The sequence below is a fragment of the Carassius gibelio genome, chromosome A3 (genome assembly GCF_023724105.1).
Source record: "Carassius gibelio isolate Cgi1373 ecotype wild population from Czech Republic chromosome A3, carGib1.2-hapl.c, whole genome shotgun sequence".
Classification (NCBI taxonomy): Eukaryota; Metazoa; Chordata; class Actinopteri; order Cypriniformes; family Cyprinidae; genus Carassius; species Carassius gibelio.
Window position 1 is genome coordinate 10,075,591 of NC_068373.1, and position 16,125 is coordinate 10,091,715.

General features: G+C 35.7%; 3 protein-coding genes across 12 annotated transcripts; all 3 read right to left on the reverse strand.

Annotated features, from left to right (window-relative positions):
- Window positions 1-570: 570 nt before the first annotated feature.
- On the reverse strand, window positions 571-15,493 carry LOC127946101 (nuclear body protein SP140-like protein). Of its 6 annotated transcripts, XM_052542423.1 has the most exons (16): window positions 15,253-15,391; window positions 11,389-11,469; window positions 11,156-11,298; window positions 10,929-11,030; window positions 10,642-10,775; window positions 10,394-10,441; window positions 10,234-10,284; window positions 10,048-10,078; window positions 9,813-9,962; window positions 9,257-9,390; window positions 8,930-8,998; window positions 8,729-8,844; window positions 1,607-1,709; window positions 1,460-1,519; window positions 1,228-1,368; window positions 571-1,109 (listed from the first exon to the last, which is right to left on the reverse strand). In XM_052542423.1, exons 1-16 carry the CDS (start codon window positions 15,264-15,266, stop codon window positions 1,041-1,043), a joined length of 1,446 nt encoding a protein of 481 aa, XP_052398383.1. In that variant the 5' UTR covers window positions 15,267-15,391; the 3' UTR covers window positions 571-1,040. The 6 variants fall into 6 exon arrangements, 5 of the variants coding, with proteins under 5 accessions (XP_052398383.1, XP_052398378.1, XP_052398374.1 ...); XR_008151015.1 differs by having other exon boundaries at window positions 1,460-1,526; window positions 11,156-11,469; window positions 15,253-15,389; XM_052542418.1 differs by lacking the exon at window positions 15,253-15,391 and adding an exon at window positions 15,468-15,493 and having other exon boundaries at window positions 11,156-11,469.
- Window positions 2,797-3,913, reverse strand: LOC127946152 (nuclear autoantigen Sp-100-like). Its single transcript, XM_052542492.1, has 3 exons — window positions 3,638-3,913; window positions 3,098-3,231; window positions 2,797-2,889 (listed from the first exon to the last, which is right to left on the reverse strand). Exons 1-3 carry the CDS (start codon window positions 3,729-3,731, stop codon window positions 2,884-2,886), a joined length of 234 nt encoding a protein of 77 aa, XP_052398452.1. The 5' UTR covers window positions 3,732-3,913; the 3' UTR covers window positions 2,797-2,883.
- On the reverse strand, window positions 4,391-8,010 carry si:dkey-68o6.8 (nuclear autoantigen Sp-100). Of its 5 annotated transcripts, none has more exons than XM_052542472.1 (8): window positions 7,861-8,009; window positions 7,031-7,118; window positions 6,697-6,862; window positions 6,418-6,591; window positions 6,244-6,321; window positions 6,007-6,099; window positions 5,512-5,648; window positions 4,391-5,338 (listed from the first exon to the last, which is right to left on the reverse strand). In XM_052542472.1, exons 1-8 carry the CDS (start codon window positions 7,872-7,874, stop codon window positions 5,285-5,287), a joined length of 804 nt encoding a protein of 267 aa, XP_052398432.1. In that variant the 5' UTR covers window positions 7,875-8,009; the 3' UTR covers window positions 4,391-5,284. The 5 variants fall into 5 exon arrangements, with proteins under 5 accessions (XP_052398432.1, XP_052398408.1, XP_052398439.1 ...); XM_052542448.1 differs by having other exon boundaries at window positions 6,950-7,118; XM_052542479.1 differs by having other exon boundaries at window positions 7,031-7,115; window positions 7,861-7,999.
- Window positions 15,494-16,125: the final 632 nt, after the last annotated feature.

Below are 16,125 nucleotides of genomic sequence, written 5' to 3' on the forward strand. Positions count from 1 at the left end.
TAGTTTACCAATTTACATAATGTTCTTGAAAACTATTAAACACAGCAGCAGCCCCACAATTAACGTTAGCTTGCTACTTTTAGCATATGTTAAGTTCATAGAATGTACACAATTCTCTGAGAGACTTGTTGTGCTTAAAGGCATCAGTAGCTGAAGAGACCTCTGCAGTGTAGTCAATACACACACACGCTCATTCAATACACACACACACACACACACACACACACAAACTTACTTTCTCATCCACATTAACACACAAGTTTGACTGTTTCTATTAGAACTATATGATGTTTTGGAATACCTGCTCTGTAGTATTCTCTTTTGGATTTCTTGAAACTATGCCTCATATTCTCAAAACGGTAAAACACAAATCCATAATTTTTAACTCAATTCCCCAGACGTCCTATATTTAGATCATAATGAAGGTCTCCAGTCAAAACAACTCAATCTTGCTGAAAAACCAAACTTTGCTCTCAGATATGACACACAAACAGTCACAAACACACACACTTCAACACAGTTTTACACACTGATGAGATCAATTTAAAACAATACTACAAAAAACGGTAATAAGTGTGGTACTCCCCAGCTGTTGTATTTCTTAATTTAACGTACTGTAGAGTACAGTACAATTCAATACAGCAAACAACATCAAAAATAATTATTCTGCCCCCCAGTATCCTGTTTTTGGTCTGGAGCAGGCCAAAGAACCTCTTCTAAATGACAGGATATCCTGGCCTTGGCCAGGCAGCGGGGGGAAAAACCTCTGGCTTGCCTGATGTCCTTGAGTCATTGTTCACAAACAACAGGAAAATGCTTAGTCATATTGTCAATATAACGCTGCAGTCTGTTAGTATTACCTGCTGTAAACTGACAACAGTTTGCATCACAGTTACTGTATTGAAATACAGAAGGCTGCACTTCTCATGTTTGCCATTAATCCTTTTTAAAAGTACAAATGTACACATTACTGTATGTGGGATATTGATTGAAAAAGACTGGATATTATTCACAGTTACACGTTTACTAGTGGTCTGATGTTACAGCAGCTTAAAGATGATTTCAAGCAGTTCTGTGAGCCTAGAGGTCATTCTACTGAAGTCATTATCCTACAGAGAAGAAAGAGACAAATGTAGAATTCAGTCAATAAAAAAGACCATGTATATGGAATTGTTTAGACAATTCCTCCCGTCATTACTAACATTTGCAATCCCAAGTGAAACTCACCCTTTTGGCGGTGCAGTGGTGGAAAACGTATTCAATATCAGAGACAAACTCTCGCACTGTTTGATAATCATTATTCTGCAAGTTCAGCTTCACTCTGCCCAGCATCATGGGACCACAGATGTTCTCACTGAATCCTGGACCCTAGACACCAGCAGTGTATCCGTCACATACTGTACATAAACACCACACATAAGAGCTGTAAATATTGACCAAGAGCCAGATGAAGGTTTACTTTGGCACAGGGGTCGCTCATGCTCTCGTGTAGCAGGTGTAACAGCAGGTACTGGCAGTGCTATTGTCTGTACAATAAAAGAAATGTCATTTTGGACCCCATTGTCTTTCATTGTTCGGACTTCACAAAGTTTTGCAGAAACTTTACCAGTGTGTACTGAGAGATTGGACTGCTCAAAACATCCTGTTGGGTCTTTTGACCCGAACTTTCCCTCTTCATCATCACACAAAACGTGCAGCTCCACTGGCTCCTGTGCACACAAAAACACAGTATTACACAAAGTCATACGTCTAGTCTGTCTAATCCAGCATGATTTCTCTCTCTCTCTCTCTCTCTCACCCAGGTGAGTCTTCAGGTACCGCTGGTAGGTGACAGTGTGAATGAAAAGCTCGTGGACACTCATCACAACACACAAGATCTCCCTCAGAGTCACAGATGAAACACACGTCATCATTTAGCTGGGACAAGAGTTCATGCAGAAATAAAACTTAACTGTTATGAAGCACAGTGTAGAAATAATTTCAGACGTCAGTAGTTGTGATGAGTTACGGTGGTTTTGTTCATGCTTTGGCATGACTGTAAATGTGAGTGGCAATGTCCTACTTGGTTCTGATACGGTTCTTCGCAGATCTCACAGTCACAGTTGGCTGTATGCGGTTGCAAAATGCTTTTCTGAAAGTATGTGAAAACCCATCAGGATTGTGTACTGCAAAACATTTGATCAGACCCTGCCAGGCCAACAGACAGCAGTTTTTCATCCATTGTAAATTGTTTACAATTTAGCATTTTCTTTTACCGTTATAAGCTTCCCAAGAGGTATTCCATGGGACACAATGTCTTTCTTCCATGTTCCATCTGTTTTGCTCAGTTTGGTGAAATCCTCAGGCGTCAGCCAGTGGCTCTCTGTTCTTATGCATCTCCCACAATACCCTGAGATAAAGACAACACTGAGTGCAAGAGTCTTGTACCGATGCAGTCAAGCAGTGCATTTACATTCATCGTCATTATGTAAGAGAAAAATATATAATCTAAAACTATATGGCACTCTGTTATAAAAGCATTCCCACACCTTTGGAAAATCGATATTTGTGTAGAACGCCAGAATCAGATCCACAGGAAACAGGAAGGACTGGACCTTCAAACATGTTCATGTCAACAGCGTCATCTTCATCTTCATCTTCATCTTGCTTGTCTTCGATCTTATCAGGTGATTCTACAACTAATACACAAATATTCACTAAGCAGAACATAAAGTCTTTCTTATTTTGAATAACTGTTGTAATGATCTTATTTAAAGGAATAAAACTAGTCTCCATTTACTCAAGGGTATCTGAAAGGGTATCTCCTCTTCAAATCGTATCTACAATGATCGAAGAGCTGCCAAACCTTTGCATCCTGAACCTTAAGCTTATATTGAAGAGAAATCAATCCTATGAACAGAAAAGGAACAGTGTTAGAAAAATAAATATATTTATATTATCTGCATAGTGTCCATTTTTATTTCAGGTAACTGTTTTCAATCAGCAAGGCCATATTAACAAAATAATAATAATAATAACAACTAAAAAACTAAATGAAATTATAATTGCACTTGAGTGTACATTAGTTAAAACTGTTACTGAAACCGGTCTCAATCACCTCTATGAGTTTCTGGAGTGGAATCCCTTTGCAAAGGATGCTGGTCTTCCACTTTTTGTGCTTCTCCTTCATCCCAAACCTCTCAAACTCAGGGGGTGTGAACCACTGGCTCTCACTGGAAATGCACTTCTGCTCTAAAGACAGAAAAAACATTTATTCATCCACTATTGTTTTTGAGCACCTAGATGTTCTGGATGCTCCAGAATTACAATCTCCAGACATTCACAAACATGCAGCTCTCCATAAGCATTACTCAATTCTTTAACATGTAGAAATGTTTCTTCTGCACCTACTGTCACAATATTTCTTCAAATACAGGACCCCCTCTTTAAAGCCACATGTAACAGGAAGTTGGGATTTATTTTGAGGCTTTTTTTTTTGTCCTGTGGATGATTTTGAAATAAGTCAAATCAATATCAGGTCGGTGAAGAAGAGATAAACTTCTCAGTAACATATTAGGAAGAGTAACGTGCATTTATTGTAATTTCAAAAATGTATTGCTGTTTTGACATTATATTTATAAAAGAAAAAAAGACTCACTGGGGCAGTTTTGTCTCTTAGCTTGGTTCTTCTTAGGTTTAGAATGGGAGGACGAACCCGTCTGTTGTCTCTTTGTACAACTTTGTTTCTTCATCCTCCTTTTATTAATCCCTTGACATTGTTTATCTCTAGTGCTGTTTTGACTCAACCGATCAGATTCTGGACTGCTCTGAAAGAGTAACTTCTTGAAGGAGGTTGTGGATCATCTGTAGTTGAACAGCATGTGGACGGGTTCCGCCATGTTGAGCAGTCTGTGGTGGAATATCTCCCCTCCCACACTCCCACACAGAAACGAAACTGAAAGCTGCTTCCTGCCACGTTGTTTTTGCATCGGAGTGAAAACAAAGCTATGACAATTTTAGAAAACATTCACAAAAGGATATAATTCTTTGCCTCTAAAAACCTCTTTTACTGTTTTTCTGTATCACACACAGGCAAGCATGTATACACAACATTCCTTAGAATCTTGCCACTTTTTCATTTCAGATGTGGTAAAAAATGTTCATGAGCTCATGATGTCTAATGCATTCATTAGTGTTTAACAACTTGAGCATTTTCCAGTATTACCATTACCATCTATAAATTGTACAAAACAAGAAAAAAAAAGTTTTTCATGTGATATGGTGGAAGTTATGCTTGACAAATGTTGTCAATCATGATTAAAAACTAATTATACATTTTTTTAAATCAAAGTAGACCTTGTCAACATCTGAATATGGATCAGAGATGTCTATATATATAGAGAGAGAGAGATTTTGGTTTTTAAAATCTTTATTATACATTTTAATTCTTTCACTTATTATCTCATTTTAGAATATCACCAAATAGTAAATTATAATTTTCAACTTTACAGAGTACTTCTCCATTTGTCCAAATCATTTCAAAATCCAGTAGATTTTCCAGTTAAAAGTTTTTATTAAGGTTATTATAATGGCTGTACATATACAATACACCCCCATACACCCCCCCCCCTCCCCCCTTTATTTCAGACTGTAAACTGTAAGCGTTAGATCTGTATTTTTTCCTTTTTTTGATTAAGGAAAACGCTATACTTTATTATTATTATTAAATTATTATTATTATTAGGCAAATTACAGGCAAATAATATTGTTTTTAAAAAATAACGTTATTAACCGGTATTTCTTCCTCCCGAACCGGTTTCGTAACGGTAATAATATCAGAGGAACGCAGAACAGAAACGTTAAAATATCGATTCTGCTCGGAGTGAACCGATTGAATTTTTTTTTCAATCGGTTCACTCCGAGCAGAATCGATATTTTAACGTTTCTGTTCTGCGTTCCTCTAATATTATTACCGTTCCGAAAACGAACGTATGTATAGGGCTTATATGTGGATATGAAGAAGCAATACAGGAGACCTATATTTCCTGTATATGCACATATATGCACCTCAATTTTGCCTATATGTGCATATACACTGCATATAGGTTTCATATATATCAGTTTTTTTTATAAAACTGTGTTGCCCTCTTCAGGTAAAAGCCAAATATTAATTAAACAGGGAAGCTTTATTTCACACTAACACTCCATTCATTGACTTACTTTATTAAAAGTGGAACAAAATTTGTGAATTCATAATCTCAGTATATTCATTGATTGAAAACAAAATAATGTGATGCATGGCACATCATTTACGAAGGGTAATTTTTCCATTATCTTTGGGTACCTTCAAAATATTCATCTGAAAAGAAAAAGAAACCAATTTAGAAAAGCACAATGAAAATATGATGAATTATGATTTTTTTAAAGACTAAAAGACTACCATTAAGTCACAGAACTGACAAGGTATTGTTTTATTTTTGGGCAAAATGCATTCAAGTAAGACACATTAGCATCAACTCTTCCTGTTCTCACCTCAATCAGAGTGTTGAGGGTTATGCCTTGGCATAATATACTTGTTTTCCAGGACTTGTATGATCCTTTTCCACCAATTTCCTCAAATATATAAGGTGAGATCATTACTTTGCCACGTTTAATGCAGTCCCTCTTTCCTGAGAATAAAGGTGTAGCATTACATCACTTGCTCAACAATGGATCCTCTGCAGTGAATGGGTGCCGTCAGAATGAAAGCATCTTAAATGATGATTTGAGCTTTTCACTTAATATAATAACACTGATGGACTGAAGTGGTGTGGATTACTTGTGCGTTATTGTGAAGTTTTTATCAACTGTTTGGACTCTCATGACATAAAAAGATAGCAAAAAAAAAAAAAGAGGCTATTTTGAAACACCTATGTCAATATTAAACTAAAGAGCATAAATGCAGGACTCTTAATTGCTATAATCTTAAAGTGCCTTGAGACAGAAGTTATGCTGCTTTGAGATATTTAAACATTGAGGGTTACTTACTCTCATACAATGCATCTCTGTCCAAAAAGGCCTGTTCATCCCCACATGTGACAGGAAGAAATCTCTTGTGTTTATCCATGTTCCAGAGATCCTCTTAGGGAGAAGAGAGTAAAACACATTTAAAAGTTGTTTAACATGTTTCATTTTTTTTCTAAATATAATGGTCGGAATGCACATAAAGGATCAAGCAAATGTTTTTTCACACCAAAAGGAGTTTGTCCAAAAATGAATAGAAACCTGCTTTACAGTGCACGGACGGATGGGAAAACGGCAATTCTGTTCTGGAGTCTGGAGAGCTCGGAAGATCTGGAGAATCTTTCGAAATACAAAACAGAATGGTTTCAGAACTTAATGTAACTATTTAGACAGACAGACAAAAGGACAGGCTGGTCAATCCATTATCTGACTTACCTCTCTTAATGCGTACATCTGTCATCCTCTGGCTGCTGATGCTTGATGATGATGGTCCAGCTTGGTCACTCACAGAGTTGCTCTCTGTCTTTCTCTTTTTAACCTCTCTTTCTTGTCCTGTGCCTAGATCCTCGACTCTTTCTCTTATTAGTTTCGTTGGCTGACCCTCAAGAGCTGAGGAATTAAAAAAACTAGAATTAGAAAATAAATCAGCAGTGCCAAAGACCTCAGTGTACTATTAAAACAAAACCCCTTTCAGATGGTGACATGATTTCTTACAGTTCTTCAGAGCTGCGGTGATTTCAGAGAGTTGAGAGTAACGCTGTAATATGTGCTCCTGGGCCACACATTCCCAGAACTTTCTAACATTCTTCTTTCCACTTTTTTCAATGTACTCCAATGCACTGTACACATCATTATCTTCACCAGTGTTCTCAAGCTTTTGCTTCAATTATACAAAAAAAGGCAAAAATTGTAAATCTTTTTGCTTCTATATTGACATTATTTGTCAGAATGTTAAGATCATGCTTACATAAAGCTCATCTGTAATGAGTCTATTGTCCTTCAGATGTCGGAGGAGCATCAGTGGCTTTTCTATTGTTGACATCTTTACCTTGTTTTGACAGAAAAAATCAAACAACTCTTCATCTGTGAAAAATCCAAAGTCCTTTGGGTTGTCGATTTTAAAGTCGTTTCTTCTGCTAAAAAAAAGAACAGATTTAGAATTACTGAATTTGATATGTTTATCTATGAATTCAGCAGTTTAATTATATTTATTGGATACAGCAAGCAGCCAGCCTTCAGTGACTCACTGTGATGCAATCAAAACCCTGTCGCATTCTACATAAATATTATTTTTTTAATAGTTTAACAGACACTATATGGGTGACTTCCAGTCCTTAAAGTGTGTTGCAGCAAATAGAAATATTGTGCAGTTGGAGTGAGACAAATATCCTCACGTGTTTAAGCAAAAAAGGATGCAATAAAGGAAACTATTGCTATTATTGTTTTTTGTTAAAAATGTTTAGTTTTGTGTCTGAAATGGCTTTGACCAAACATATACTCGTCTGCTCGTGTCAGCTGTTGAATTCACTGGATAATTTGACAGTCAAATTACTTCTTTTACATTTTTGAATGACATTATTATATGAATTACATATAATGCAATGATCTGATAAATTACAAGTATTCTTTTATAATAAATTCATTTTTACATAATTTTATGTAAAATGTTTTATAGAAAAATAAAAAATTGTTATTTATTTTTACCGTACAGTAATTACCCAGTTAAAAGCATGCTACTCACTGTTATGCAGAAACAAAACTGAAAGTTACTTCCTGGATATTGCTATTTAGAAATTTGAATAATAAAAAGCGACAAAAGAAAGAAAACAACAGATCAGAAAAAAATGGAATTACAAATAACTGCATAAATGTACTGACCTTGCAGTGTCCATGACTTTCTGCCTGTTTTTCTGGTTCGCTTTCTCTCTAACAGTCAGTTACTGTATGTACACACACTGTCTAACACACAGTCAGCTATGTATGTACGCATACTGTCTGACTCCTTTCCTTTTACACTTCAACTAACCACACCTTTCACCAGATCTGCTTTCACCTGATCAGCATATGACGAAACGGTGATCTAGTCATGTGGAAATCATGTATATGAAGTCATTCTTCTTATACTATGATATATATATATATATATATATTTGTTGTTTTTGATTGCTTCCACTGTCTTCATCTGTAAGTTGCTTTGGATAAAAGCGTCTGCTAAATGAATAAATGTAAATGTAATGTAACTATATATATATATATATATATATATATATATATATATATATATATATATATAAACAAAACATACACTAATCATATTGGTTTAATAATAATGAATGTCTAAATGTAAAAAACAAACAAACAAAAAAATTACTGCACACATTGTTTAGATAAAAGAATCGGTTTATTTAAAAAAAGCAACTAATAAAAAAAGCAGTAGCATATTCAGTATGTAAGGAACAAAAAAAAATCAGTTAGATTCAGTTCTTAAAAAGTTACAACAACAACAACAATATAAAAATAGGATGGCAAAAAAACAAAAAGGTTATGACTCTTGTCTTTGGTACAGGACTGGACAGCTCAAAACATCCTGTTGGGTCTTTTGACCGGAACTTTTCATCTTTTTCATCACACAAAACGTGCAGCTCCACTGGCTCCTATACACACAAAACACACAGTATTACTCAAAGTCATACGTCTAGTCTGTCTAATCCAGCATGATTTCTCTCTCTCTCTCTCTCTCTCTCACCCAGGTGAGTCTTCAGGTACAGCTGGTAGGTGACAGTGTGAATGAAAAGCTCGTGGACAATCGTCACAACACACGAGATCTCCCTCAGAGTCACAGATGAAACACACGTCATCATTCTGTTGGGACAAGAGTTCACAGAGGACGTTTAGTGGTCATGTTGGTCTGCTGATGTGGCTGTGATTGTAAGAGATGATGTCTTACTAGGTATTGATCCAAGTCTTTACAGTTCTCACAATCACAATTTAGCGTATGCATTTCCAAAACATTTTTCTGAAAAACATGAGAACGAAGTGTCAAATTACTTAAAAGAGTTTAAAATGTAAAATAAAACGAGAATTAAACTTCAAATTTTCAAGTCAGTAAAGTCGATCACTAAATAACAGTACCACTTTGAGGAACACATAGCATGTACAATGTCTAACCATGTAATACTAATCTATGCCTACACAGAAGAAAGCCATTTGTTAGCCGAGTTGACTGAAGGTAGAATGTATCTCTTTTTTTTTTTACATCATTTTCTATTTGTACCTTTATAAGTTTTCCCAGATGTACCCCACTGGATAAAATGTCTTTTCTCCATGCTCCTTCTGGTTTGTTGTCTCTGATGAAATCCTCCGGTGTCTGCCAGAAGTCTTCTGTTCTTATGCATCTCCCACAGTGCCCTGGAATAACAACACTGAAGCTCTGTAACATAATAACCTGAGTTAAAGAAACTCTTTTAGCTCTGCATTAAACCAAGATGTATTTGAGCACACAAGTCACACATAAACGTCACTGCAGTAGATATTAAATATCAAAGTGGCACTTGCAAGTAAAAGCTGCCAGAGCTTCACTTGTCTTCATTGATGCTCAGCTGGTGTTTTGGTGATTTTTTTTGGTGGCATACTTTGTTTAAAGTATAAGTGTGCTAACATTCTTTAGAAGAAATGACACTTTGTTTGATATTTTGTACCTGCAATGACTTCAAGGCATTTTTATATGTGCATAAAATGTGTGCAAATATTATAAATGTAAAACATATTTAACCAACACATAATGCATAATAATATATTTGTAGCAATTTTTTAAATGTCCTCTCACAGACCTGTGGCAAAGCGGTATTTGTGTAGGACGCCAGAGCCAGAACCACAGGTAACAGGTAGGGTTGGACCTTCAAACACGCTCATGTCAATGATATCTTCATCATTCTCTTCAACAACTCCTCCATTGTTATTATCGTTCCTGCCATTTGATTCTACAACAAATGCAGGAATAGTGAAATAGAAAACTGCTGATATTAATGAGCGTATTGTCTGGTTATGGCTCACTATTATACTGACCAGAGCAGGAGGGCAAGAGCGTACTCTGACACTGTTAACATTAAGAGATGCGTGTCAGTGACGGGAAATAGGAAACGCTCCCACAACCCTGTTTATCTGAGATCCTGTGTCCTAAACATCTGAGCTAAATCTCTGTCTGAATTATTATGATTTTGTTAATGTAAAGTCATCATAAGAGGATCTAACCTTTCTTTTTCTGAGTCTTACAGCAACAGGTGAGGATTCAGGAGTATCAATCTGTGCAACAGACAGAGATTGAGTGAATATACGAGAACATAATAAAATTATCATTATTTTACTAAATATATGTCATTTTTGTGCTAGTTGGTTACAAAAACAGTCAAACCCGTTTATTCTTAACCCGGCTTGGTTTAAAGGATGACAGAAGTCCAGCCTATGGATGGAAGATGTGTTCAGTTTATCATCACTGATAGATGTTATCGTTTACTCAAATTAACATTCAAATATTAAAATGTACAAATAATGGAATCATAAAATCATATTCTGTTAAATACCAACATTATTAATTTGAGCATTAATTGAATGCTAGATATAATCACTCTTGATTGTGGATTATTTAAATTATTTATGCACCTCTATGAGTTTCTGGAGAGGAATATTATCACTGACGATGCTGGTCTTCCATTTTTTGCATCTCTCCTTTCCTCCGAACCTCTCAAATTCGTTGGGCTTGAACCACTGGCCTTCGCTGAAGATGCACTTCTCCACTGAAAACAGATAAATCATTATTTTAGCAATGCAACAGTAAGCGTTTTTGAACATGCCTGGATGCTCCAGAAATGTTTTCAAGGCATTCTTCAACAAGTGACTCTTCACATGGATATTAAACTTTACTGCATCTCTTAATTGTTTGCACCTACTGCCATTATATTTCTCCACATGCAGGACGCCGTCTTTATCTCCACATGTGACAGGAACTTCAGATTTGTTTCCAAATGTTTCTCTGGAATACAGGGTGGAGTCTGAAACAAACATCACAAATATTGATTTTCACTATTATACAGATATTCCAGTTCCATTAAACCATTTTTTTTCTTTTTTGCCATTCAAATTTAAACTGAGCTTCAAATCAAACACACTTTGGTACCTTCGGCTTTTCTCTTCTTGTTTGTACAGATGGAAGATGGCTTTATCTGTTTACAGTTACGTTTCCTTTTTTCCCCTTGTTTTCCGTCCTTTGGGCTGTTGTTCTCACTCTCACTGCCAGATCCTGTGCTGCTCTCAGATTCAGAGTCAGATTCTGATTTTGAATCAGATTCGGAGTCAGATTCTGATTTTGAATCAGATTCGGAGTCAGATTCTGATTTTGAATCAGATTCGGAGTCAGATTCTGATTTTGAATCAGATTCGGAGTCAGATGTTTTGTCTACGTCTATCTCTCCATCCATGTCCTGTGGTTCTCTGAAAAAAAAACAAAAAACAACCTTTGCACTTTTAAACATGATCATGTGAACTTGCTTTTTGTTCATGTAATGATGAATCAAATTATGTTACAAAGATGAGCATGACATGCGACATGAAACATGAACTTGTCTATAAATAGTAGTTTACCGATAAATTAAAATAATTACTTTATAATGAAATAAATTCAGTTTAAGGGAAAATATGAATATTGACTAATGGTCATTGTAAAAAGCACTGATTTTAACATTAAAATGTATAATACAACAAATGTACATATAGTTACAAATTGAACCTAGACTGGACTATTGTAATGCACTTCTAGGTGTTTGTCCTGCTTCGTCAATAAACAAGCTACAGGTAGTCCAAAATACAACAGCTAGAGTCCTTACCAGGTCAAGAAAATATGATCATATTACCCCAATTTTACAGTCTCTGCACTGGCTACCTATTAAGTTCCGTATCAGTTACAAATTATCATTACTTACCTATAGGGCTCTGAATGATTTAGCTCCTGAGTATCTAACTAGCCTTCTACCAGGCTACAACCCATCACGCACCCTAAGGTCACAAAACGCTGGACTTTTGGTAGTTCCTAGGATAGCAAAGTCCACCAAAGGAGGTAGCTTTCTCACATTTGGCTCCCAAACTCTGGAATAGCCTTCCTGATAATGTTTGGGGTTCAGACACACTCTCTCTGTTTAAATCTAGATTAAAAACGCATCTTTTTCACCAAGCATTCGAATAATGTATCTCTTAAATTGTGAGTGTAGTTGCATCTGATCAAATGTGCATTCTTATTCTTTAGCTTGCTAAACTACTTAATTTTACTTTGCTGGAACAGCAGCTACGCTAATGATGTCTCTATTTGTTTCTATGTTTTGCCACGGCTAGGATTTACTCAAGCTACAGTCTGGATCCAGAACACCTGAGGAGAGATGATGCTGATCCTCAGAGGACCCCAGAGGATGCTAACCCCGAATCAACAACATAACTAACAAATATTGCTACATATTACTGCATCATATAATAATTGCTGTTAATAGTGTTCACCGTCTCTTTGATTACGTTTAATTGATTTTTTCCATACATTTCTGTCATATGCACATAAACTGACAGTCACCACTTATAAGCTACTACTAAATTTTGTAAATAATTAAAGTTGCTTTGCAATGATTTGTATCGTAAAATGCGGCATACAAATAAACTTTAATTGAATTGAATTGAATTGAATACACTCCATACATTATAATGAGATTGAAATCGAATGAATATTCAAAGTTTCTCCAGAGCCCGTCTACGGAGAGCCTTCCCACTCCCTATTCATAAGTCCTATTGTACCGAGTTTTGGTTGCAGTTCCACCAGAGTTCCACTGGGGGCAATCGCCATGATTGCAAAATGAATGGGAATCTATGGGGCTAGACGGCTAAATTTGTCCCTTTCACCCGATTGCCGTTGAGAAATCTCAGATCTGATTGTAGGTTTTGCAAGTTCAACATGGGTTAAAGGTCGAAAGTTGAATGAACGAGTACTTATCTCCTTTCGATTTCTTACAGGTTAAGTTGTTGTTGCCCATAACACACTAGCATTCTGCTAATGAAGTTTTTCTTTTCAACGCAGCAACTTTTTTTTTGGTTGCTGGCACTTTTATCTGCCTATTGGCTATTGTTATGTATGTACCTACTGTGAAATTTACACAGAAAATAAATTGAATTTGAGTACTTGTTGTGTTATTCTTGTGTTAAGAAATACCGGAAACCTATGGTATAGTATTGCCACCAAAAACACAAATGTCACGCTCAATAGTGCTAAATATCAACAAAAATTTAAAAATGAAAAAAAATGCCTCGCAGGTGTGCAATGATAAATTATTCTAATAGCTGACAGCCTACGACCATTAATAGCTGATAGCTAATAAGGCCTGACAGCCAGTTGATGGATAACTGATGGCCAGCTACGCCGCCAAACATCCAACGACCATAGTGTGTGTATTTTCGGCAGGGTCTTTCAAAACAACAAAACAAAAACTCTTCTAGCACATATTTACCTGTGTCAGCTGTGATGTCGATGCCTCGAGAGAAAAGAAAATGCAGAGTACCAAAGCTCCAGAGCTATTAAATAATACATTTTTCAACGGCTCTGGAAAGCACCATAGACATTCTCTGAAATTTTAAAAGACTTTTTAAAGCAAATAAGTGACTCAAAAAATCTAACACCCAGCAGTGTGTAATTTCTTTGCATCTCCTTTCGAATGCAGCATTTAAATTACTAGACAAAAAATTATTTCCTGAGAAAAGTGGATTTTGAGGGGTATACCACCATTGACCTCCATTCATTCTGCACTCGTCCTGTGAGCGCCCTCATATGGAATCAGAGTGGAACTGCAACCAGTTCAGAAACCGGAAGTGTAGTGAGAGTGAAACTTCTCGCCATATTAGACATTCTCTGGTTTCTCTTTTACTGAAACAAAACTAAAAGTTGCTTCCTGGACTGTTGTTTTGAAATCTGCGTGACAGATGGATAGAAACCACAGACCAGAAAGTAACAAAGTGATTTTCTCCGAGCCTCTTTCTACATTTATATTCCCAGCTATGACAATATTCAGCATGCAATCCTTGACGGAGCTGAGAAATATCATGTGATTTTCTCATCGTTTCCCGAAGTTAGGTCCGTATAACTGTTTTCGAGTACAAAAAGTAAATTACTGAAGTGGTAATCTTTTCAATTTAGTCGTGTTGTTTTTCTTGTTTCATGTGTCACAGCAATGATCAATCTACAGGTTATTTAGTGCTTTAACACATCCTAAAGTTTGAATTTTCATATTTTTTCAGTATAAAATTAAATCGAGTTTAAATGTCAGGAGTTCCTGTCGGGACGAAAGAAACAGTTGTTACTTTTGTCCCACTACAGTCACAAAAAGTATTTATTTTGTTCCAGTGCATGCTATATTGTGACTTTTTGCATCTTGCATTATTTCTTACAAATGTTTATGTCATATTATACCAAAAAAAACATGTCTGAGTGAGGTTCAGAAAGACAGACAGAGGTCTGGTTTTATCCAGATGTTTAGAGGAACATCTCTCTCTGGGCAGCTGCTACGTCACATTTATATTTATATCTTAGCCTTTACACCTCCACCTATGAATTTGCAGTGTTTCCAGATGTTTTAATGCACATTTTCAATTTATGCATAAAACCAACTGGATGGAAACATAAATAGGCCTACTGTTACATTATGTTTAGAGTTTTTTTTTTAATTATGCTAATGTAATTACATTTTTATATTGTACATTCTGTTTAATTTTTTTTTTTTATAAAAATACATTGAAATTGACAATAAAAAAAAATACAGTCAGGTTTTGAGACATCGGATGAAGCTTAAATTTAAAATGAAAATATGAAAATGTAATTTAATCATTTTTTTTGCAAATATAAAGGACAAAATATGTTTGCAATTACATATTAACAAGGTCACAATCAGGTATACTTAAGAAAAATAAGAGTAAAATAAAAAAATCTAGCTTATAATGTTGTGTTACTTTCGTCCCAACCGATGGGGTCGAAAGTAACAATGTGCAACTAATGTTCAAAGTGAAATTATACTGAAGTCTTTCTACATTTCTACAAAATACCACCTGGTGTTGTTAGACCACACTTCTGTGTAACTGGCCACAGCAGAAATATATCTCTGTATACAACATTATCTTTTAAAATGATGTTTTTCTGAAAAAAATGGTACTTTCACCCCTGCTCTCCCCCTACTAATTAATGAATATACTTACCCTGCTGTGTTCATGACTTGCTTCCTGTTTTTCCTAGTTTCTTCTCTCTCTTATGTAGTTTATTACGTACACACAGACACAGCGTGATCTCCTTTCCTTTAACACACTCCACCCTAACCACACCTTGCACCATGTGTGTCTACAAAATGCGTCATTGAGAAACTATTCCACTTGATCACTTAAAGATAAATAATTAAAATAAGAGAAACACTTACTTGCATGTCATTCAGAATTTAATTTGGGAATGCTGTTTACATTACAAATCATTTTCTGAATTTGAATGACTTATATTGGAGGTAGGACACAGAAACACTAGAAACTAAAATGAGAGAAAAACCAACTCTAGTAAAACTCCTCCCCTTCATTATGCAAGAGTGCACACATGCAGGGACTCTGAGATACACACTCACACAGAAATGAAACTGAAATTTAAACTGAAATTGTCTGCTCTATTTTCATCTTGTAGTTAAAAAAAAAAAACTGTAAATGATTAAGTGATAAGCCATTTATGTTTTGGGCTTTTGTAGCGAGAGTGCATGTGAATCCTAGTTTGGGGAAGATAGATAGACAAAGACAGTGAATTAAAACATTTAATTTCATTTTGGTATCACTCACTTAACTATATAAATAATAAAATGTAATGGTGACCCTATTCAAACCAATCCACTTAACATAAGCATTAGTTCAACACCGATCCTTCATAGTCTAATAAAAACACACAATAAACTTTTTATGGTGAATGACCACATAAATCTTACTAATGAGTGCAAAACATCCTCAAGGAAGTATGGTGGTTTCATTCAGACACACCCGGCTGGTTTTTTTCCTTTTCTATTCCACACGCAGGTATTTTCAGGTATTTTCCCAGGACTC

Bases quoted from the DNA above. Each gene is read 5' to 3' on its own strand.
- LOC127946101 (XM_052542414.1), bottom strand. The intron at 10,285-10,393 runs GTTTGACTGTTT...TCTGTTGCACAG, and splicing joins GCCGGGTTAAGAATAAACGG to ATTGATACTCCTGAATCCTC. The intron at 1,710-1,798 runs GTGAGAGAGAGA...TTGTGTGCACAG, and splicing joins GTACCTGAAGACTCACCTGG to GAGCCAGTGGAGCTGCACGT.
- LOC127946152 (XM_052542492.1), bottom strand. From the start codon at position 3,731: ATGAAGAAACAAAGTTGTACAAAGAGACAACAGACGGGTTCGTCCTCC. The intron at 3,232-3,637 runs GTGAGTCTTTTT...TTCTGTCTTTAG, and splicing joins TAAGAGACAAAACTGCCCCA to AGCAGAAGTGCATTTCCAGT.
- si:dkey-68o6.8 (XM_052542448.1), bottom strand. The intron at 6,863-6,949 runs GTAAGCATGATC...GTATAATTGAAG, and splicing joins TCATTACAGATGAGCTTTAT to CAAAAGCTTGAGAACACTGG. The intron at 6,592-6,696 runs GTAAGAAATCAT...TTAATTCCTCAG, and splicing joins CACCGCAGCTCTGAAGAACT to CTCTTGAGGGTCAGCCAACG.